Below are 22,904 nucleotides of genomic sequence, written 5' to 3' on the forward strand. Positions count from 1 at the left end.
ATCTGTGTTTAGATATCTAGATTTACTCTTTGTAATAGCAATAGTAATATTTTGGTAGCCATGTGATTTCTGGAAATGGCTATTTTCTGAGACTGGGCGATGAGTGAGCTAATGTGGCTCAGTATATATGGTGCCAGTCTGGAATGGGCGATGAGTGAGCTAATGTGGCTCAGTATATATGGTGCCAGTCTTTGGAACCCAACTATTGACTTCAATTAATTGATTATTTTGATTTTATTTTATCTTAAAAATATTTATTTAATTTTTTTTGTTACCTAGTATTTATTGAGTATTTGTTTTGGTTATTGCATTAGTGTTTGATAACTAAGAATTTGTACTACTTGAAATAACAAGGGCTTAAAAGTTTCAACCCTTCCATTTTAGAAAGACCAATTAAATAGAGAGGCTGAAATTCCCCCTGCTATATGCCACAACATATACTATGCAGGGAAGGAGACTAGTGTATTCCTGCTTGATTTATGGGGGAAGAAATTGTAAATGTTGTAAGAAAAAAATAAGATATCCAGGAACTCATCAAATGAATTATAAAATTGACAGGGTTTGTATATTTAATCATCTTATTTTGTGAAAATTATTACACTGTCATTATGAAGTATTTGAATGTTCCTAAGCTATTTGCTTCAAATATAGTACTGATAGTGTAGTTTTCTTTTCATGCTTCTTATGCTTAGATTCACTGAGCTTCTTGAATCTGTGGGTTTTTGGTTTTCATTGAGTTTTGAAACTTTTCAGGCATTATTTCTTCAAATACTTTTCCTATCCCTCCTCTGTCTCCTTGGTGTTTTCTAATCACACATATATTAGGTGTCTAAAAGGTGTTCTACAGCTCAGTGGTGTTCCATTTATTTATTTCTACATTCTTTTTTTCTCTTAGTTTCATTTTTGATAGTTTATATATATGTTTCATTGAGTTTTGTTAGGGAGTGCAGTTAAGTTACATGGAAAGAGCCTGATCCTTTGGATCTTGATTATAAGATTTGTTAGGTAAGGTCAGAGTAGCATCAACTCTGGGGCCAATGATTCCCCACTAACAGGGCTCTACCTAGTGCCCCATGAATTACGAGTTTTTCTGGGGTGGCTGGTGGAAACAGACGCTATTCCTAATCATATACAAACAGCGGAACTGTTGTTCCCTGTTATCTTTTCAGCCATTTTTTCCCCTCCAGTTCATGTAGCTTCTTCATGGGCACTCTGCTGAATATCAGAATAAGGTCACTGCGAATCTTCAGGTTTCTCACTGTGTCTCCATCCTCCTCTAGTCTGTGCCATGAACTCTAGCTGCCTGTTCTCAGACTCTCAGCTCTGACTTCTCAGCTCAGGGATTCTGCTCACATCCCCTTTGGTTTCTCCTCCTTTTGCTGCAGCCTCTTAAGTCATTAAGTCAGGGAAATTGTAGGACTCATCTTGTTTGTTTTCTTTCTTTCAGTGATCACATCATGTCCTTCATTGCCTGATATTCAGTATCTTGGAAACTGTTATTTCTTATATTTTGTCCATCTTTTTTTTCCTTCAGGTAGAAGCATAAATTTGTTTCTTGTTACACCACCTTGACTGATTTTATTTTAAAATATTTTCCTAATGGCATTTTATTTTTTCTTCTGGTAATGTATAATTAACATTTATGAAATCAGAGTATTTATTTAGAATTCAAGATAATTCAGATCAGGTGAGGCTTTGCATTATTATTAAAAGAAAAGAAAGAAACATACAGACAGTGTGAGGCCCAGAGTTTTATCTTTGGCCTTTTAATTTACCACCTGTAATGGCTGTGTCACTCCCCTGCTTGAAATTCTCTAATTGGACATTGTAATTAGCATAAAGTCCAACTTTTCACTCTGACATTTAAGTTTATGCATGTTTTGAACTTACACTCCGATTTTCTCTTTGCACGTCCCTTCGGAAAGACTTCCAGGCAGAAAACAGGCAATTTCAGGTCTTTTTCTTCTCTTTGGGATTCCAGTTCTTTGCTGCCTGTGGTGCTGTTACCTAAAAACAGTTTCGTGTATTATGCTCAGTTTTCTTGTTGTTTTAGTGGGAAGATGAACTTGATTCCAGTTACTATGTCAAGCCTGGAAGAAGTGCCTTACTTTAATTATTCTTTTCTCTCCTCTTTCTAGCCTTCTTCCTATCACAAAGGAATCATGGACAATGATTTCTGGTTTCCTTCAGCTCATTGCTGTGTATCTGCTAAGATGAATGGTTAATTTGTAAATTATAAACTACTAATACATATAAATACATTATTGAAACATAATACTAAGACATACAAGTACTAATAACTGGTAGGATCTGTACTTCGAATTTCATACCTGTCTACTACTGTAGATTAAGATAACTTCTTATCTTAAAGTTAAGTGGATGCCTCAATGGAATAAAGTTCTTTCTGTGGAAACAGTCAAATATTTAATTTAAAAAATTAACTTAGACTTTATTTCCCCAAAGTAAGCTAAACTATCAAGTTTTTACTTTCTTTATGGAAAAGCTGCTAGTATTTTCTATTATCTTTAACTGGCTATTGTTTTATATTTTCTCACACTATCAAGTAATGATTAACAAAGTAACTCATCTTGTGCTATTATTATTTTACTTTTTTAAAAAAGTTTTAAATTTAAATAATCTGTGTACCCCACATGGGGCTTGAACGCACAACCCTGAAATCCAAGAGTCACATGCTCCGCTGAGCCATCCCGGAAGGAGCCTCTATATTATTTTACTTTAGATATTATTTTGGCTTTTAGTGTGATGAATGTTTCCTGTTATGCATGAGAGCTGTGATTTAATTTCATGGAAGCATCTGTACTAAATTTAGAGTGATACATTCAAGGCCGGTGTTTCATATTTTAGTAGGCTCTATATTTGGAAGTGTTAGGTCACAGTGTATATATTTTGAACAGCTTGTGGATGGAATTTGAAATGAAACATGAATCTTTTTGGTTTTGATTAGTATTATTTGTTCTTTGCCTATGATTAATTTTTTCCAAAGTTAAACTTCAGATATTTTCATTTTTTAATAATTCTTATCTGGATCAGTGACTGACTACTGGTGATATCCCTTTATGGGGAACATTATTAACAGAATTATTATCCTTAAGCTGGATTTCGTATAATAAAGCACTTAGAATGCCTGCTAGTGGCCTATAGGATTTTATTACGCTACAAAGAATAATCTTCCCCCAATTTTTCTGATCAACAGATAATTTAATCTATGCACTGACCATTCCTGTGCCATAACCAAAGAGCCATATCTGCAAAATGCTCTGCTAGTTTTATCGCAAATGCTGAAGTACATCTTTACTTTTGTGTTTGTCAAGCAGCTGTTAATATTTTACTCTCTTCTTTATATCAAATATTCTAGCCACCTATCTAATTCAAGTTATATATCACCCACATTTTTTTGCCCACTCACACATTCCTTTTAGGCAGGTTTCACGTTGCATTATGTCTACTCTTATCCCTTTTTTGTTTTGTCAGTTGAAGATAGGCCTGTTAATTTTCCTTCCCTGTCATAATTGGCATTACTACTACACTATCTAATTCTAGATTTAAACAATGAAAAGCCTTCTAATGGCATATGGCGTATATTCAATTCATGGTTTTATTTTACATTTATGCCTCCCTCCCTCCCTTCCTTTCTTCTTTCAAAGAATATTGAGTAGCTATTGTTTTTTTTTTTAAGATTTTATTTATTTATTTGACAGAGAGGGATCACAAGTAGGCAGAGAAGCAGGCAGAGAGAGAGGGAAGCAGGCTCCCTGCTGAGCAGAGAGCCCGACACGGGGCTCGATCCCAGGACCCTGAGATCATGACTCGAGACAAAGGCAGAGGCTTAACCCACTGAGCCACCCAGGCGCCCCTTGAGTAGCTATTGTTTAAGGCATCACAGTAAATACCTAAATTAGTGCAGAAAGAGACATGGTGCTGTCCTAATGGAGCTTCCATTCTAGTTGGGGAGACAGAAAAAAACCAACAAGTATGCATACAGTTTAATAGTTGTTTTAAGTGCTGAGCAAGAATAGCAAGGATTAGATCTGCCTGAGATTTTGCTGCTTCCTCAAGGAAGAGAGGGATCTTGCCGTGTGAAGGAGAAGATGAGCCTTCAGGAAGAGTGAATGTTCAAGATGAGCCTTCAGGAAGAGTGAATGTTCAGGAAACTGAAGGAAAAACAATGGTTCTGGAATTTATTTAGCTGGGTAGAGAATGGCAAAACTATGAACTTGAAGGATGGACAGAGGATAGATGATCTGAGACAAATAGGTCTTTGAAAGAAATTTGGATTTTTCTTTAAATGAAAAGGAAAGGCAATGTAGGATTTTATGTTAGAGAATTATATTTTCTTTTTCTACTTTAAAGGCAGTGGGTTGGAGAGGAGCATGAGTAGAAGAATGGACACCAGTTTGGAGGTGTTCTAATAGCTTAAGCCAGGGTTAGTGATAACCTCCAGAATGGTTGGCAGTGGAGATGTAAAGAAGTGAGTGGATTTGTGGTAGACTTTGAAGGGAGAATCAGAAAGACTTGCTGATGGATTGTTGGGGAAGTGTGACCTGAACTTAAGAGGAGCAGAGACCTTTTTAGGAAGAGACTTAGTGGTATTAGTATTTTGCGATTGGGATAAAGTCAGGTTTTTGTTAAAGCTAGAATATAAAAGGAAAGTCCTGATAAGAAGTATAAGTAGTTTTCTAATAATAGAGCAGGACTTTTTGAGGGTATGGGATTCTTTGAGGGAGTATCCTGGATCAGATTAGGAAATATTGAGGGCAATATAAGGTTGATAATTAGGGTCATGATACATACCTTGGAAGGCTTGGACTTCCCACAGTGACTACAGTAAACAGGGCTTTTAGGCAGGATGAGATGTGCCCTTCTGGGAGGAGGAAGCCAAGACCGTATTAGTTGTGTCATCTTTAGTGTTAACTTTCAAGAAGGCTTCTCTCCTAGGCTGCAAAGCCTCTAACGCAGAATTTCAAAAATTTGTTGCTACAAAGAACTTAGAGAATATTTATTTTTTGAAGATAGATAATGAAACACTGATTCCTCTCACTTTTTTCCCTTTTCTTTTCTTTCTTTCTTTCTTTTTTTTTTTTTGGGGGGGGTAGCTTTAACATTCTGTATATGCTATAGAATGTTTTCCCAATGTTGTGTTTTTTAGTGGGATATATAAATATATATGTATAATATAAATATAAAATGAAAAAGACAAAGGTATAAGAGTTATTAGGACATTTAGTTTGTTTTTGATCCATGTTTATATAGTTTTGTTTTTCACTGTTTTCATCTTGGTTAAATTTTATTTTTTAATTAATTAATTAATTATTTAAAGATTTTGTTTATTCATTTGAGAGAGAGCTAAAGAGAACACAAATGGAGTGGAGGGGTACAGAGGGAGGGAGAAGCAGGCTCCCAGCTGATCAGAGAGCCTGACTGTGGGCTGGATCCCAGGATCCCGTGATCATAACTGGAGCCAAAGGCAGATACTAGTGACTGAGCCATCCAGGTGCCCCTAAATTTTATATTTTAATGGTAGAGGTACATCAATTTTAAGTTGCTTTGTGCTATATGGAGTATATTATTAGTTAGATTTTTGAATTTCAAAGTAAGTATGATGATTCATAAGCCACATTTTATTCCATGTTTATAATAGCATTTCACAACTACAATGGCCCTTGTCCCTAAACAAATGTTAACTTTTAAAAAAGGTTAACTTTTAAAAAAAGGTATGTTGAAGTGTATCAAAAACAGATTATCAAGTTAGACCCTGGCGAGTTCTGACTGTGATTAAGAATTTGCTTCTTTTTGGCTATTATTTTGATTTGGGTGCTTATTCAGATTTTTAAAATTAACATATAATGTATTATTTGCCCTGGGGTACAGGTTTCTGAATCATCAGGCTTACACATTTCACAGCACTCACCATAGCACACACCCTCCCCAGTGTCCATAACCCAGCCACCCAATCCCTAACCCTCTTCCCCACAGCAACCCTCAGTTTGTTTCCTGAGATTAAGAGTCTCTTATAGTTTGTCTCCCTTTCCATCCCATTTCATTTTTTATTACTAAAAATATAAATAAATAAATAAAAATAAAAATAAAAATAAATATAAATAAATAAAAAATAAATGCTCGTTTTTTCCTTCCCTATCCCTCATGGTCCCCAGCCCTGCCTCTCAAATCCCTCTTATCAGAGAGATCATATGATAATTGTCTTTCTCTGATTGATTTATTTCGCTCTACATAATACCCTCTAGTTGCATCTGCTTATTCAATTTTAATTTAGGATCCTTTTGGAACATTAACAATGAAGAATAATTCTGTTCATTCACAGAGCAAAAGTAATAGCATAGAAAATTATTCCTATCTTCAGTAAATGTCTGACATCATATCTTATCTATTTTTTTTTTCTTATCTATTTTTTAATCTTTAACATGGATCTTACCTGACCATGGAAAATCTCGAATTGTTTCTGAATAGAATTTTGAAGGCCTATAGTGAAGGTATTCCTCAGTTACTTATTTTAGTATCTAGAAACTAGAATATCTAATAACAAATGACTTGTTCTTCTAGCAGTATCCATATGCCCGCTTGTCCCATACCCGACATTACATGTGTCTGCTTTAATGAAATATGTTGTGCTGGAAAAACCTTTGAGAGCTAATGGTATTTACTAAGAAACGAGAATAGATAGAAATACAGGGATTACCAGTATTTAAGACATAAGCAGCAAAAGAGAAGCAGGTACAAATATTGAGAAGGGATTTTTAGGAAGAGGAGAAGACAAGTTGGTATGTGGGAATATGAGAAGCCATGCAAACTGAAAAAGAAGAGTTTCAGGAAGAAGTGAGTCAGCAGAATCAGATCAAATGCTAAGAATAAAGGTGATTAAATTTCTGTTGAATTTGACTGTTAGGGAATGGTGACCTTACTGAGGCAGTAGTATGGTGTGGCAGAAGCATATATCATGTGTTGACAAATAGACAAGAGTGGTAAAATGATGATTGCAAATGTGGACTCTCAAAGAGTCCAATATCTTTCATAGAATATTACATTGTCTCTGATTACTAAATTTTGAAGTATTTGTACTTGCAGTTGAAGATGTTAAATATGAACCATTCATAGCTATTGCACAATTGCCAGAAACCTGGAATTTTATATTAATGTAATAATTTGTGTAAAACTAAATATCCTGAATACTTACAGCACAGTAAAATGGAAATCTTTAATACAGGTGCTAATTTTATTTCTTTATTTGTTTCAAAAGTCTTGGCTACTTATGATTCAGCAGACGGAACAGCTTAGTAGAATAATGAAGACACATGCAGAGGACCTAAATTCTGGACCCTTACACAGGCTCACCATGATGATCAAAGACAAACAGCAGGTGAAGAAAAGTTTTGTAGGTGTTCATCAGCAGATAGAGGCAGAGATGATCAAGGTTAGTCTTTCTACTCTGGAATTCTTTTGTTAATGTGATTTTCAAATTCACGAGATTATTTTACTTTGTTTGACTTTAAAAATTGTTTGTTCATCATTTTATGATGAGAAATAGGTTTTGGGGTCTCTAATAAGTACTATTTTATTCTTTTTGAATATAAAACACAATTGATTATAAAATATTCTGTTACTTTATGTTCTCTGAAAGAAAAAGAATGCTGCCAATTAAACTATGATGCAGTGCTTTCTTATCACTTAGAATTTATATTTTTTACTTACTGAAATAGCTCTTCTAGGTTTTATGATTTTTATTTTTACTCTGCATATAATAAAAAAGAAAATCTAGACAAAGTAAGATAGGATAATTTTAAAAATTTTCTTCCCGAGTTTGTCCCTTCTGGATAACTTCTTACAGTGTTTTTTTATTATAAAAATTTCGAATGTACAAAAGAAGAGAGAATAGTAAAACAGACTCCTATTGACTGATCCACTCACAGAGTCAAGTTTTTTTTAAATCTATATTCACATACTTTTTCTAATACACTGGATCATTTTAAAGAAAATTGCAGGTATCATTTTGTCCATAAATATTTTAGCATGTATTACTGAAATGAATACTCTTAAAAACAAAAACAAAAACTTAACCATATTATCATTAACCCACCTAAAAATAACAGTAATTCCTTTGGGTTATTAAATATCCTGACTGTGCTCAAATGATTGTTGTTTAAATGTTTTTTACAGTTGGTTCATTTGAATCATGACCCAAACATGGCTCATACATTGTTTTTGAGTAGTTTTCTTTTAATCTGTAGGTACCTCCCCTGAGGTACCTATTTTAAATGTTATTTAAAATAGCATTTTAAAAATGCTATTTATTTGTGGAAGAAACTGGGTACTTCACTAAAGGTTCCAGTGCTGCCAGCCTGATCAACCTATTGAAAAAGTTTCTCTTTAGTCATTCACCAAATAGGTTTAGAAACAATTGATGTTTGCTGCTTAGATCCATTATTTAGTAGGTGTTATAAAATGGCAGTATTTTACTTCTATCATTCCTAATGCGATTGTTAGCTTTAATTTTTTAGTAAAAACTTTTCTTATATCAACTGTTTGGCTACCATGAGGTATAGTTCATAAACAACAAGCAGGATAAATGCTTGCTTTTTGCAGTTAATTAGCCAGTTTGGAGAACAATGAATTAGTTCTTTTTTTTTTTTTTTTAAGATTTTATTTATTTATTTGACAGAGATCACAAGTAGGCAGAGAGGCAGGCAGAGAGAGAGAGAGAGAGAGAGAGAGAGAGAGAAGCAGGCTTCCTGCGGAGCAGAGAGCCCGATGCAGGGCTCGATCCCAGGACCCTGAGATCATGACCCGAGCCGAAGACAGCAGCCCAAACCACTGAGCCACCCAGGCGCCCCAGTGAATTAGTTCTTTAGCAAATTCAAAAGTTGAGACTTCCAGTCTTAACTTCCAGTTTCCACTCTGGCCTATAAGAAATTTGGAAGTTGTGACTCCATCCTAACAAAAATTTAAAATTTCAGTAAATTGAAAAATCAACATCTCTCCTTGATCCTTAAGAGAAATGAGATGACAGAGCTAACGGCTCCCCTAACATTGGAGAGACAGACAAGTGAATACAGAGAATCACAATTTATCAAAGCGAAAACCTCTTTGGGAAGCAGTGCTCTGTACAGGAAAACGTGAACTGTAACTGACGAATTCTGGATGCTCAGCGTGGACAATCTGACAGTTAAAAACTCCAGGAGGAGCCAGTTATTGAGAGGACTTCATGCTGTTGTGACTTTTACTTCCCAGACCTCTACCAGGTTCTCACAATGAATATTGGAGAAAAATCTCATTCTCCAGTGTGGGGAGGGGAAAGGGAACCATTTTGGTACATGCCAAAGCATTCTGTCCTTAATAAAGTCTGCTCTCAGGAGAAACCGTTTACCCTTAAACTGACTAATCTGGGGGAAGGGAAATTCACAACTCCTACTCACTCTGAGTGGGGCGTGAGCTAGTCAGCTGAGTAGCACATGTGAAGTACATAGTCAGAGAGGCACAGACTCAGTAGAAGACTGAGTTATACGCTAACCATAGGGTATAAAATGCTTCATCTTTTCTGACAGCTTATTCTTAGAGGCCTATTTAATCAGTTTCTTTTACTTGGTACATCCTGGTATATCCTGCCTAGCAATCAAGAAAAAGTAACAATGGATAGCAAAAGGCAAAAATACACAACTGGAAGACACAGAACAAGCATCAGACCTAGAGACAGTAGAGGTGTTAGAATGATCAGACTAGGAATTTAAAACAACTATGTATAATATGCTAAGGGCTCTAATGGATAAAGTAAAAAGCATGAAAGAACAGATGGGTAATGTAAGCACAAAGATGGAAATTCTAAGACAGAAAAAAAAGGCATTCCAGCATTCTCTAGCATATTCTCATGCTCTAGAGAGCAAAGATGGTGTAACAGAAATGAAGAATGACTGATGAGCTTAATAAGAGATTGGACACAATTAAGCAAAGAATCTCTGAAGCTGAGACTATATCATTTGAAGTCTACACAACTGAAAAGCAGAGAGTAAGGACTGAAAAAAAAAATGGAACAGAATAACAAAGAACTGTGGGCTAACTAAAAAAGCTATAGCATATGTATAATGGGAATACCTGAAAGAGAGGAAAGAGAGAAAGGAACAGAAAAGATTTTTGAAATGATAATGACTGCAAATTTCCCTAAGTTAATGTCAGACAGCAAAGAGCTGATCCAGGAAGCTCAGAGAACACCAAATAAATGGCCAAAAAACTACACAAAGGCATATCAATTTCAAACTACAGATAACCAAAGGAAAAAAAAGAAAAGAGGCCTGAATAAAAAAGCACTTTTACCTATAGAAGATCAAATATAGGAATTACATCTGACTTCTCAAAAGTAAGTAGGCAAGAAGGAAATGGAATGAAATATTTAGATGTTGAGAGAAAAAAACCCCACAATCCTAGAATTCTAAACCCTGTAAAATTATCCTTCAAAAGTGAAATAAAGCATTTCTTAAACAAAAATTGAAGAAACTTGTAGCCAGTGGATTGAGAAGGAAAATGAAAAAGTTCAGAAACTCAGATGTACATAAGGAACGAAATAGCATTAGGGAAAGAATGTGAAGATAAAATAAAAACTTATTTTTCTCATTCTTGATCTAACATGTAATAGTTTATTGAAAATAATAATAGCAATAATATTCAATTATGTATGGTCATATATCTTGGGTGTGTACATTTGTATACATATGTATATAAGTTTATGTTGCTTATATATAAGTAAAATGAAAGACATTAATGATATACAGGATAGAAAGGAGGTATTAGGATTATTTTTGTATTGTAAGGTACTCATACTACCTGTGAAGTGCTATAGGGTTCTTTGAAAAGAGTTTTCATTAGTTTTAAACACATATTGCGAACTCCAAGAAACCTACCAAAAAAAAGTTAAAAAAGAAGTATAACTGGGGGTGCCTGTGCTCAATTGGTTAAGCCTCTGCCTTTGGCCTGGGTCATGATGTCAGGGTCCTGGGATCGAGCCCCACATTGGGCTTTCTGCTCAGCAGGGAACCTGTTTCCCTCTCTCTCTCTGCCTGCTGCTGCTCTGCCTACTAGTGATCTCTCTCTCTGTGTCAAATAAATAAAATCTTTTAAAAAAAGTATAATTGACATACTAGAAATGAGAGAGAATAGAATTGTATAAAACATCAAAACCACAGAAAAAAATGGTGGAAGACAAAAATAGGAACAATAATAAGGGTACCAAATAGGAAACTAACAAATATGATTGCCATTAATCCAGGTATTTAAGTAAGTTCTTTGATGGTTAGTGGTCTAAAGGAGCCAATTAAAGGACAGAGACTGTCAAAGTGGATTTAGAAACAAGACCCAAATGTATGTTGTCTACACGAAACCCATTTTAAATATTAAGATGTAGATTGATAATAAGTGGATGGAGAAAGATATTCTATGCTAATCCTAAAAAAAGTATATTAATGTTAGAGCAGTCTTCAAAGCAAGGAAACTTTTTGGGGATAAAAAGGAAGATTACATAATGATAAAGGGGTTAGATCTCCAAGACGTAACAATCCCTAAGATGTATGTGTCCAACAACATAATGTCAAAATACTGATGGAACTGCAGGAACTGATAGAATTGCAAGGAGAATAAGATGAATACTCCGTTACAGTTGGAGACTTCAACACTCCTCATCAGAAATGAACAGATCCAGCAGGCAGAAAATCAGTAAGGTCATAGATGAACTTAATAATACCATTAATCAGCTAGATACAGTGAACATCTACAGACTGTTTCATGGAATAACAGCAGAATACACATTCTTCTGAAGCTTACATGGGAGATTGAACAGATGCACTACATTCTTGACTGTAAATCATACCTTAATAAATTTAGAAGAAGAGAAATCATTCAGTGTCTGTTCTGAGACCACAGTGGAATTAAACTAGAAATCAGTAATAGAAAGATAGCTGTATCATAGTGTACTTCTATTTTCAACTTTTTGAGAAACCTCCTTACTGTTTTTTAGAGTAGCTTCACCAATTTGCATTCCAACCAGCAGTGTAAGAAGGTTCCTCTTCTCTGCATCCTTGCCAGCACCTGTCGTTTCCTGTGTTAATTTTAGCAATTTTGATGGTGGAGGTGATATCTCATTATAGTTTTGGTTTGCATTTCCCTGATAATGAGTGATGTTGAACATCTTTTCATATATCTATTGGCCATCTAGATGTCTTCTTTGGAAAAGATGAAATGAAATACTTCTAAAAGGCACATGGATTAAGAAGAAATCTCAAGAGAAATTAAAACATATTTTGAACTAAATGATGAAAATAAAACGTACCGAAATTTGTAGGTTGCAAAAGCAGTGTTTCGATAGAAATTTATAGTATTGAATATATGCTAGGAAAGAAAAAAGATCTAAAATCAATCCTCTAAACTTCTACTTTAGGGCATTAGAAAAAAATAGAAAGAGCAAATTGAATCCAAAATAAGCAGAAGAAAAGGCATAATACAAATTAGGGTGGAAATCAGTGAAAGTGAAAACATAAAGTCAATAGAAAAGTCAACAAAACAAAAAGCTGATTTCTTGAAAAGATCAATAATATCAGTAAGTTTGTAGCCAGGTTAAGTAATAAAAACAACATGGGCACAAATTACTAATAATAGGATTGAAAGAGGGGACATCAATAGTTCATATTAAAAGGGTAATTAAGGAATACTGTAAACAACTCTATGCCCACAAGTTTGGTTACATACAAGAAATTTGGCAATTCTCTGGAAGACACAGTCTGCTAAAAGCTCACACAAGAAGAAATAGCTGATCTGGATAGGTATATATCTATTGCAGTTATTGAATCAATAATTAATAACCTTTCAAAACCAAAAGGACCATGCTCAGATAGTGAATTCTTTCAAATATTTAAGGAAATAATCATACCAATTCTCTATGAATTCTTTCAGAAAAAGAAACTGAGGGATACTCCTAACTAATCCAAGAGATCACCATTTCCAAACCAGACAAAGACATTAGAGGATAAAACTACAGACCAGTATCTCTCATGAACATAGATGCAAAAATCCTTAACAAACTATTAGAAAATTAAATCCAACAATGTATAAAAATAATTGTGTATCATGATCAGTGAGATTTATTTCAGGTGTGCAAGGCTGGTACAACATTTGAAAATCGGTTAATGAAGTCCATCACATGAACACATTAGAAAAAGAAAAATCACATGAGCATGCAAATAAATGTAGAAAAATCACTTGACAAAAATTACAAAACCAGTACACATTCATGATAAAAACTCTCAGAAAACTAGGAAAAGAGGAAACCTTCCTCAACTTGATAAAGAATATCTACAGAAAACCTACAGCTAGCATCATAAGTAATGATAAGAAACTTGAAACTTTCTCAATAAGATCAGAAGCAAGTCAAAGATGTTTTCTCTTACTGTTGCTTGTTAACATCATACTGGAAGTCTTAGCTAATGCAGTAAGTCAAGAAAAGAAATGTATATAGACTGGGAGCAATGACAGATGATATGACTGTCTGAAGAAAATCCAAGTGAATCAACAAAAAAACTTGTAATTTATAAGTGATTGTAACAAAGTTACATATGAAATGTTACTTTACAAAAGTCAGTCACTTTCTCTTGTACATCAACAATAAACAAGTGGAATATGCAATTAAAAACACAATATCATTTTCACTAGCTTCTCCAAGAATGAAATACTTATATACATATATGCAACATATATACAAGATCTATAGGAGGAGAACAACTGAATTCCAAGGAGAGAAATTATAGAAGAAATAATTGGAGACGTATTCCATGTTGGTTGATGAGAAGACTCAATATTGTCAAGATGTCAGTTTATATCAGCAAGATGTCAGCCTGCTCTTTAGATTTAACACAATCCCAATATTGACAAACTGATCCTAAAGTTTATATGAGAGGCAAAAGACCCTGACTTGTCAACAGAATATTGAATATGTAATATTATTTAGTACTCAGAGAAATTAGCTATCAAGCCATGAAAAGACCTGGAGGAAATTTACATGCATATTACTAAGTGAAAGAAGCCAATCTGAAAAGGGTACATACTACATGATTCTAACTATATGATATTCTGGAAAAGGCAAACTATAGAGACAGTAAAAAGATCAGTGGTTTCCAGGATTTAAGGGGGAGAGAGGAATGAATAGGTGCAGCCCAGAGGATTTTATGACAGTTAAACTACTTTATATGATACTATAATTATAGATATATGTTGTTATATATTTGTTAAAATCCATAGAATATACACCAGGCATGAAACCTAATTTGAATTTTGGATGATAATGATGTGTCATTGTAGGGTCATCTGTTGTAAAAAATGTACCACTCTAGTAGGGGATGACTGTACATTGGTACGTACAGAAGGTATATGGGAAATTTCTGTTATTTTCTGTTCAATTTTATTGTGAAACTAAATCTTCTCTAAAAAATAAAGTCCAGTATACAAAGTTAATTATTGAGTTTTCTTTTATTTTGAAGATTTATTTATTTGAGAGAGAAAGAGAGAGAATGAGTAGAGGGAGGGCAAAGGGAGAGAGAGCGAATCCTCAAGCTGACTCTGCAGAATGTGGAGCCTGACACAGGGCTTGCTCGCAACTAGGACCCTGGGCTCATGAGCTGAGCTGAAACCAGGAGTCGGCTGCCCAACCAACTGAGCCAGCCAGGTGCCCCTTGAGTTTTCCTTTTCTTTTTTCTTTCTTTCTTACTTTTTTTTTCTTTTCTTTTTTAAAGATTTTATTTATTTATTTGACGGAGAGACATCACAAGTAAGCAGAGAAGCAGGCAGAGAGAGAGGGGGAAGCAGGCTCCCCACTGAGCACGGAGCCCGATGCAGGGCTCAATCCCAGGACCTCGAGATCAGATCCTGAGCCGAAGGCAGAGGCTTAACCCACTGAACCACCTAGGCGCCCCGAGTTTTCCTTTTCTTAAAGGAATGGTTCAGACCCATTTATATCTGTATCATAGCTATCAATATTTTTTTGTGATTTTTTTTTTTTTTTTTGTATATTGTTGTCCTCTGTTCCATCCAGAGCAATGGTGATGCAGAGTTCGTTAAAAGTGGACTCTGGAGGGGGTGCCTGGGTAGCTCAGTGGGTTGAGCCGCTGCCTTCTGCTCGGGTCACGATCTCAGTGTCCTGGGATTGAGTCCTGTGTTGGGCTCTGTGCTCGTTGGGGAGTCTGCTTCCTCCTCTCTCTCTCTCTGCCTGCCTGTCTGCCTGCTTGTAATCTCTCTCTGTCAAATAAATAAATAAATAAATCTTAAAAAAAAAAAAAATGTGGACTCTGGAATATTCTTCCAAGTTGCTTATGCCCTTTTTGTAAGTTTTTGATGTTGCTGATATCTTAGTTTTCTCAAAGGTATATTAGAAATTTTTCAAATACCATCTAAGACCCTTATTTTTTCCTTACATGCTATGTAAGTGGGTTTTTGACTATAGAATCAAGGACTTTCATTTGCTTAGTTTTTCCAAAGAAATAAAAAATACTCATATTAGAAGTGGTAAATTAGAACAAGTCCAAGTTACTCTGTATAATAAATATAAATATTTAAATTAGCTTTTTTATTAGAGAAAATATTTCTATATACAGCATCTTAATCTATTGGTCTTTAAAGTTAATATGATGACAGCAGTATTTCTTGACTTGCTTTTCTAAGAAATGTTATTCTTTTTTCATATGCTGTTGAATTTATTATTGATTTCTAAACCAATTTTTAATATATTATCTATAATATATATTAAGGAGCAACTCTGTTCTGTAAGCAATAAAATATATATCAGTTAGTACTCTTGGATTTAAGTTTTTGACCATAAAATTTATTCTTTATTATTCTTTTTGACAGGTTACAAAGACAGAATTAGAGAAATTAAAATCCAGCTATAGACAGTTAATAAAAGAAATGAATTCTGCCAAAGAGAAATACAAAGAAGCTTTAGCTAAAGGTATGGAAAAGTTATGAAAAATTATTTATTTTAATGATTTTTTTTCTTATCATTTGAGGATTGTCTTAATGAGTAGCAGATTGATTCCACTTAGGCCATTCACGTTTTAAAAATGTGAAAATATGCCAAAATAGACTAATTGTCACACTATTTAATAAGTCTTTTTATTTTTTGTTTTTTTAAATGACATATTTTTGAGTAGTTCATGCAAAATGAAATTATATAGCACTTGTAGTAGAATGCAAAGAATGTTTAAAATTTTTTCTCCAGCATCAGATTTACTTATTTAATTACTGAATACTGAATAAGAAAAATAAGGTCATATTTGTTTAGATACCTCTTTTAGTCCTCTTTTTACCTGTAGTATTTAAAAGCCATTAAAAGACAAGATTATTTTATGGCATTATTTTGCTTTCAATTTAATTTTATGTACCTATATTGCTCTAACATTTTCATAAGAACCTTTTGAAATAAATAGAAAGAGAAACATTATTTTTATTTTAAATAAGAGTTTATGGTTATGAGTCTTTAAATGTGAGTAAACAGTCTTCATATTTAAATTTTTTTTAATTATAAAAGTTGGAGGGGTTTGTTTTTTTTTTAATTCTTCCTGTCTAAATATAAGCTTTATTAGCAGCTCTGTCTTCTTTTTCTCAACATATTTTCTCTTGGTCTTTTACTTGTGTATATATTCTTGTTTTGCTGAGGTAAATCAAATAAATAGCTCTACATTTGAATATATCTTGCACGATGAAAATACCATGTTTTTGTTGTTAATCCCAATAGACTAGATGAGATACTGATGTAGATGGGTTTCTCCCTCCTTCCGTTTCTTACTTCTTTCCTTTGTCTTCACTCTTTCTCCTCTGGCTGCTCTCTGGTTGCTTTCTCCTCTTCCTTCTCTCTGTCCTTCCCCATTCTCTTGCTTAGTCTTTGCTCCCCATTTTCCTACCAACACAACATTTACTTTGTTTCTGTCTGTTCCTGTCCCCACCCCTCACACATTTACCTCATGTTTCTGATTTTTTGCAGTGTTTCTGCTACCTTTTTAGGGAAGATGAAGCTCTGTTTAAAGTTTTCTAATTTCTGCTTACTTACTTGTCATGTACCTCAATCAGTATTTTGAGATCATGATCTCCTTATTAATATAAGCATATCTTTTAAAAAACATTTGTAATTCAATTATCTTAAAGTATTTAAAAACTTAAATTATTTAAAAAAATCATTTAAAAAATGGCATTGTATAAAGATCATATACATACTTTGGAGTCAGATAGTATTAGATATAAATTCCAATACTGTGATTACTTCATAGATTTTCAAATTTCATATATTTAATTATTATTCTTTTATTATTTTAAAAGATCTCTAGATAATTAAGAAATATTTACTGAACATTTGCTGTCTATAAGTTATTGAAATTCAAACAGTATTTCCTAGACATTCAAGGAGCTTACCTATTTCTAGTTGATATTCTAATTTATGAACAAGTCTTACCCTCTTTCAAAATTCAGTTTATGTGCAAGGGATCTCTTGCTAAATCAAGAGTAGTTTAGAAGTAGTTTTGTACGTTAAGCATTACTACTCAATCTGTCAAAATAGTTAATTTTATAAGGTCTGTTACTTAATGCATGCCTAGCATTCACAAATTAGTGCTCTATATTAAAAATATCTATATTTAAATTCACTCAGAGCAAGTGATGAATTAATCCAACTGTATTATAATTCAGCTGTGCTAAGTATTTCACACTAGGTTTGTATCTGTTGGAGAATGATTATTTAAAAAAAAGATATAATTACTCCCTAGTCTTTGATATTCAGTTTTTTTGTTTGTTTTTGTTTTTTAAAGATTTTATTTGACAGACAGAAATCACAAGTAGGCAAAAAGACAGGCAGAGAGAGAGGAGGAAGCAGGCTCCCCACTGAGTAGAGAGCCCGATGCGGGGCTCAATCCCAGGACCCTGGGGTCATGACCTGAGCTGAAGGCAGAGGCTTAACCCACTGAGCCATCCAGGCACCCCTGATATTCATTTTTTTTTTTAAAGATTTTATTTATTTATTTGACAGAGAGAGTGAACACAGGCAGATAGAGTGGCAGGCAGAGGCAGAGGGAGAAGCAGGCTCCCCGCTGAGCAAGGAGTCCGATGTGGGACTCGATCTCAGGAGGCTGGGATCTCGATCTCAGGAGGCTGGGATCATTAGCCAAAGGCAGATATTCATTTTTTTAATGATTAGTTTATTTTGGTTGAAAAAATGAAATTTAATTCTGATGTCATAATAAAATTTTTAAATAGTTCTTCTGTGTAGGGCTTATATTTTCAAATATTTTTCACAGATAATAGTTATTCTTTATTTTTTTAAATTACTTTTAATTTAGATAAAATACCATTTAGTGTATTAATAGTAGGAAGGCAACAAGATTTGAAGATTATAGTTTTAATTGGTCCCAAGAATTGTTATTATTTGGCTGAATGTCATGAAATTCAAATATGTGAATTTATTTACATTTCTCCTTCTAAAGGTAATAGTGATAATATTTTCCAATTTTCAAAAATTTGATTGTTGTCATTAAATCAATGTATAACCTATAGAATATATATATATAACCTGTAGAATATATATAACCTATAGAATACATATTTTTAGAATAATTTCTTCTATGATTGTGTTTGATACATGACTTATAAATTTATCTTTTTATAATCAGAACTATCTTTATGCTCATGTTTATGTGAAAAAGTATAGAATTTTATTTTTGAACACTTTGTTATCAAACTACTTTTTATGTTTAACATGGAAATTTTCTTCTGTGAAGTTATTTTCTCTTTACATGGATGGCAAAATTTCCAACATTTGCAGACTTTATGTCAGAACCTTAGTTCATTTGTATAGGTCAGACCAGGGTAGTTCTGGAATGGTCTCTCGGAACTGCTGGGCAGCAACAATGAATACCCTGGCTGTGGTTCTAGCCACCAAAGATATTAGGAGGTCTTAAGGCTCCAGTCTGACATATCGCTTCCAGTTAGAGAAGATGAGGCTTTGGGGAAGACAAGGCTTTGGGGGAAACAAGGCCTGAAATAATTCCTATAGTAAGGCTTAAATTCTGGATTTGAGAATGAATTCACAGTTAAATGTTTAGTTACTGCACCTGGAGGTTTAGCACTTACAGTTGATGAGAAGGAAGGCAGGGTTAATGCTTAAATTCCAAATTCCTGACCCCTGCTGTGTGGCTTACACAAAGGAACATTAGTTTATATTGTCTAATGTAAAATATAACACTCATTTGCCACATAAATGTAGCACTTTAATTAATTTCTTTGTAATATACCTTAAGTATTAAACTTTTTTTGCTCTGTGCTGTGCTGAGAAAGCAAATATTTGTCTTAAATTGACTTGGACTAATTTGAGCATTAGTCTGTTGGTTATTATTTATAACGTGTAAACTGAGAACAACCAAAATAATTTTAGTCTACTGAGCTGAAGTCAGTTATTCAGAATGTTTCTTGATGGCAGCACAGAATAATGAGTTCTTGAATACAAAATATACAGGTTTTACTTTTCTGTTGCAGATTAAGTTCTGAGTACTTTAAGTTGAGCAACCGTTTATGTTTAGCCATTCACAATTCTGTGAATCTACAAAGCTAAGGTTTTGGCATAATGCCTGTAAATGTTGGCAAAATTTTCTGTCACATTTATCCATATAAAAGGTAAATGAGGTGCACCTGGGTGGCTCAGTTAAGTGCCTGCCTTTGGCTCAGGTCATGATCCCAGGGTCCTGGGATCAAGCCCCATATTGTCTCCCTGCTCAGAGGAAAACCTGCTTCTCCCTCTCCCACTCCCACTTGTCCTGCTTGTGTTCCCTCTCTCTCTGTCGAATAAATAAACAAAATATTTTTAAAATTTTTAAAAGATTAAAAGTAAAGAGTAAATGACTTCACAAAAGAACTCCTATAGGATCATATTATCTATGAGTAAAGAAAGTTTAACTTTCTCTTTCCTATCTTGATAGCTTTTTCTTTTTCCTGCCTGATTGCCCTAACTAGAGCCTCCAGTATAATGTTGAATAGAGGTAGAGAGCAAAGCTATTGGTCTTTTTCCTTGAATGTAGGGGAAAAGTCAAAATTAAGTATTAAATTAGCTATAGTTTCAAAGTTTTTATCAGGTTGAAGTTTCTTTCTATTCCTGCTTCAGAGTAGATGCTGGATTTTGTCAATGCTTTCTTAGTATCTATAGAGATAAATATTTCTTTTTCTTTTTGTTTGGAAGGAATTGCTTTGATTGATTTTCATATTTCAAATATTACACCTGATCTCACATTCTTAGGATAAAGTCCTTGGTATGATGCACTATCATTTTTTAAATATTGATGAATATGGTTGGCTAAGTTTTTTTTTTCATAATTTTTATCTATGTTTCTTGTATTTTTGTCTCATTTTATTATAAAGCTAATGCTATTCTGTGAATGGTTACTTCTTATTCAACTTTTTAGAAAGATTTGTGTTCAGTTGGGTTCCATTGGCAGTATTTCTTAAATATTGGTAGAATTCACTTGTGAAGCCATCTGGGTCTGCTTGTTTTTGTTTTTTACTTTTTGGCAAAGATTTTTAAACTACCAATTTTTTTTGGATTAATGTAGACTCTTTAGTTTATCTGTTTCTTTTTGAGTTTTAATAGGTCGTATCGTCAAAGAAATGTCCATTTCACTTAAGTTGTTGGATTTATTGCTATCAAATTGTTCATATTTCCTTATTGACTTTTTAATTTGTAGAATCTGTGGTGACTTCTTTCCCATTCTTTTTTTTTTTTTTTTTTCTTCTTTCCCATTCTTGACACTGATATTTTATGTTTCCCATTCTTGATACTGGTATTTTATGTCTTGATACTGGTGTTTTATGATACTGGTATTCCTAAACATTCTGGCTAGAGGTTTATCAATTTTATTTTCTCAAAGATCAGCTTTCGGCTTTATTGGTTTTTTTTTTTCCCCCTGTTTTTCTGCTTTCTGTTTAATTGACTCATGCTCTAATATTTATTTATTTATTTCCTTCTGCTTGTTTTAGGCTTAGTTTGCACCATTTAAAAAATTTTTTAATGGGGCACCTGGGTGGCTCAGTGGGTTAAAGCCTCTGCCTTCGGCTCAGGTCATGATCCCAGGGTCCTGGGATGGAGCCCTGTCGGGCTCTCTGCTCAGCAGGGAGCCTGCTTCCTCCTCTCTCTCTGCCTGCTTCTCTGCCTACTTGTGATCTCCGTCTGTCAAAAAAAAACCAAAAAACAAAAACTTAAAAAAAACTTTTCTTTTAATATTCTTAATGTAGAAGTTAAGATCATTGATTTGAGAGCTGCCTTTTTTCTACAGGCATTTTGTGCTCTAATTTCCCTAAATACTGTTTAAGCAACATTCCAGAATTTTCATATACCATTTTCATTTCATTCGATTAAAAATACTTTCTAATTTCCCTTTTCTTTTTTTTCTTTGCTCGATAGGTTATTTAAAAGTGTTTTGATTAGTTTTCTAAACATTTGGCATTTTTCTAGAGATGTTTAAATATTTTATTTTTAATTTAATTCCATTTTGATCTGAGGATTTTTTTTATGACTTCATTTCTTTAAATTTGTGTATATATGTTATCTGGCCCACAGTATGGTCTGTTTTGATAAATGCTTCATAACTACTTGATAAGAATGTGTATTCTGCTGCTGTTGGTTAGAGTGGTCTATACTGTCAGCTTGTACAGTAGGCTAATTGTATTTTTTGATATTTTTATGTTCTTACTGATTTTCTGTCTATTTGTTATATTAATGATTGAGAGAGGGCAAATGAAATCTCCCACTGTAATTGTGAATTAGTCTATTTCTTGTTGTAGTTGTCAATTTTTTGCTTTATGTGTTTTGAAAATCTGTTACTAGGTAAATAAGCAGTTATGATTATTATATCCCTTGATGAATTGACCCCTTTATCATTATGAAATGATCTTTATTATCCCTGGTAGTATTCTTTGCTGTGTTATCTATTCTACCTGATATTAGTATAGCCACAATTATACATTACTTTGATTAGTGTTTACATGTTATATCTTTTTTTCATTCTTTATTCTGTTTCAGTCTTTATTTTTGAGTTACATGCTTTATAAGCACCGTATAGTAAGGTTGTGCTTTTTTGTCTTGTTAATTTCTACATTTTAATGGGGATGATGAGACTATATTTAATACGACTTTTGGTAATTTTAGGTTTAAATCTGTCATCTTGCAGTTTGTTTTCTCTTTGTTCCACTTATTCTTTATTCTCCTTTTCATTTTATCTGCCTTCTTTTGGATGAATTGAAATATTTTCTTAAGGTACCATTTTATCCCTTTTGTTGTCTTATTACCTATAACTTTTTATTTTGTTATGTTATCTTTAACAGTATACCTTCAGGTGTTAAAATGTTTTGTTTTTAACATGGGACTCTTACAATGGTATAGCCTTCTGGTCTATTTGCTGTTGTTGTAATATATATTACTTTTGCATATGTCGTAAAGTCCACCCTACCTTGTTAATATTTTTGTATTTATTTAGTCAGTCTTTTAAAAAAATTACAACAGAACAGCTCATATATTTGTCTATGTAGCTATCTTTTTTAGCATTCTGTATTCCCTCTGGTATCATTTTATTTATGTCTGAAAGACTTATTTTAATACTTCTTGTAATGTAAATCTACAGTAATAAATTCTTTCGGTTTTTGCATGCTTGATAAAGTTTCATTTCACCTTTGTTTTTGAAATATATCTTTGTTGGTTATAGAAATCTATTTTGGCATTTTATTTCCTTTTCAGATCTTTAAGCAATTTGTTCATGATGTATATTGCTGTAGTTTTTTTTTCCCTCTCTTTGTGGTTTTTGAGCCACTTGTATCTGAGA

The 22,904-nt window shown here is 33.5% G+C and overlaps 1 protein-coding gene across 8 annotated transcripts in view; it reads left to right on the forward strand.

Annotated features, from left to right (window-relative positions):
* The window catches only part of FER (FER tyrosine kinase), a 470,546-nt gene that overhangs the window by 62,623 nt on the left and 385,019 nt on the right, over positions 1 to 22,904 (forward strand). For 7 of the 8 annotated variants that reach the window (XR_006608698.1, XM_045087150.1, XM_013060833.2 and 4 more), the window contains 2 exons: positions 7,274 to 7,447; positions 15,907 to 16,006. Coding sequence is in view for 6 of the 8 variants with exons in the window: in XM_045087150.1 (XP_044943085.1) it covers positions 7,274 to 7,447; positions 15,907 to 16,006 (274 nt within the window). In the remaining 2 variants the exon portion in view is untranslated. Of the gene's footprint in view, positions 1 to 7,273; positions 7,448 to 15,906; positions 16,007 to 18,890; positions 19,096 to 22,904 lie in introns of those variants that run through there. The other variant, XM_004761302.3, reaches the window with a different exon arrangement.

Source organism: Mustela putorius, unplaced genomic scaffold (assembly GCF_011764305.1).
Source record: "Mustela putorius furo isolate JIRA1106 unplaced genomic scaffold, ASM1176430v1.1 tig00001063_pilon_pilon_pilon, whole genome shotgun sequence".
Lineage (NCBI taxonomy): Eukaryota > Metazoa > Chordata > Mammalia > Carnivora > Mustelidae > Mustela > Mustela putorius.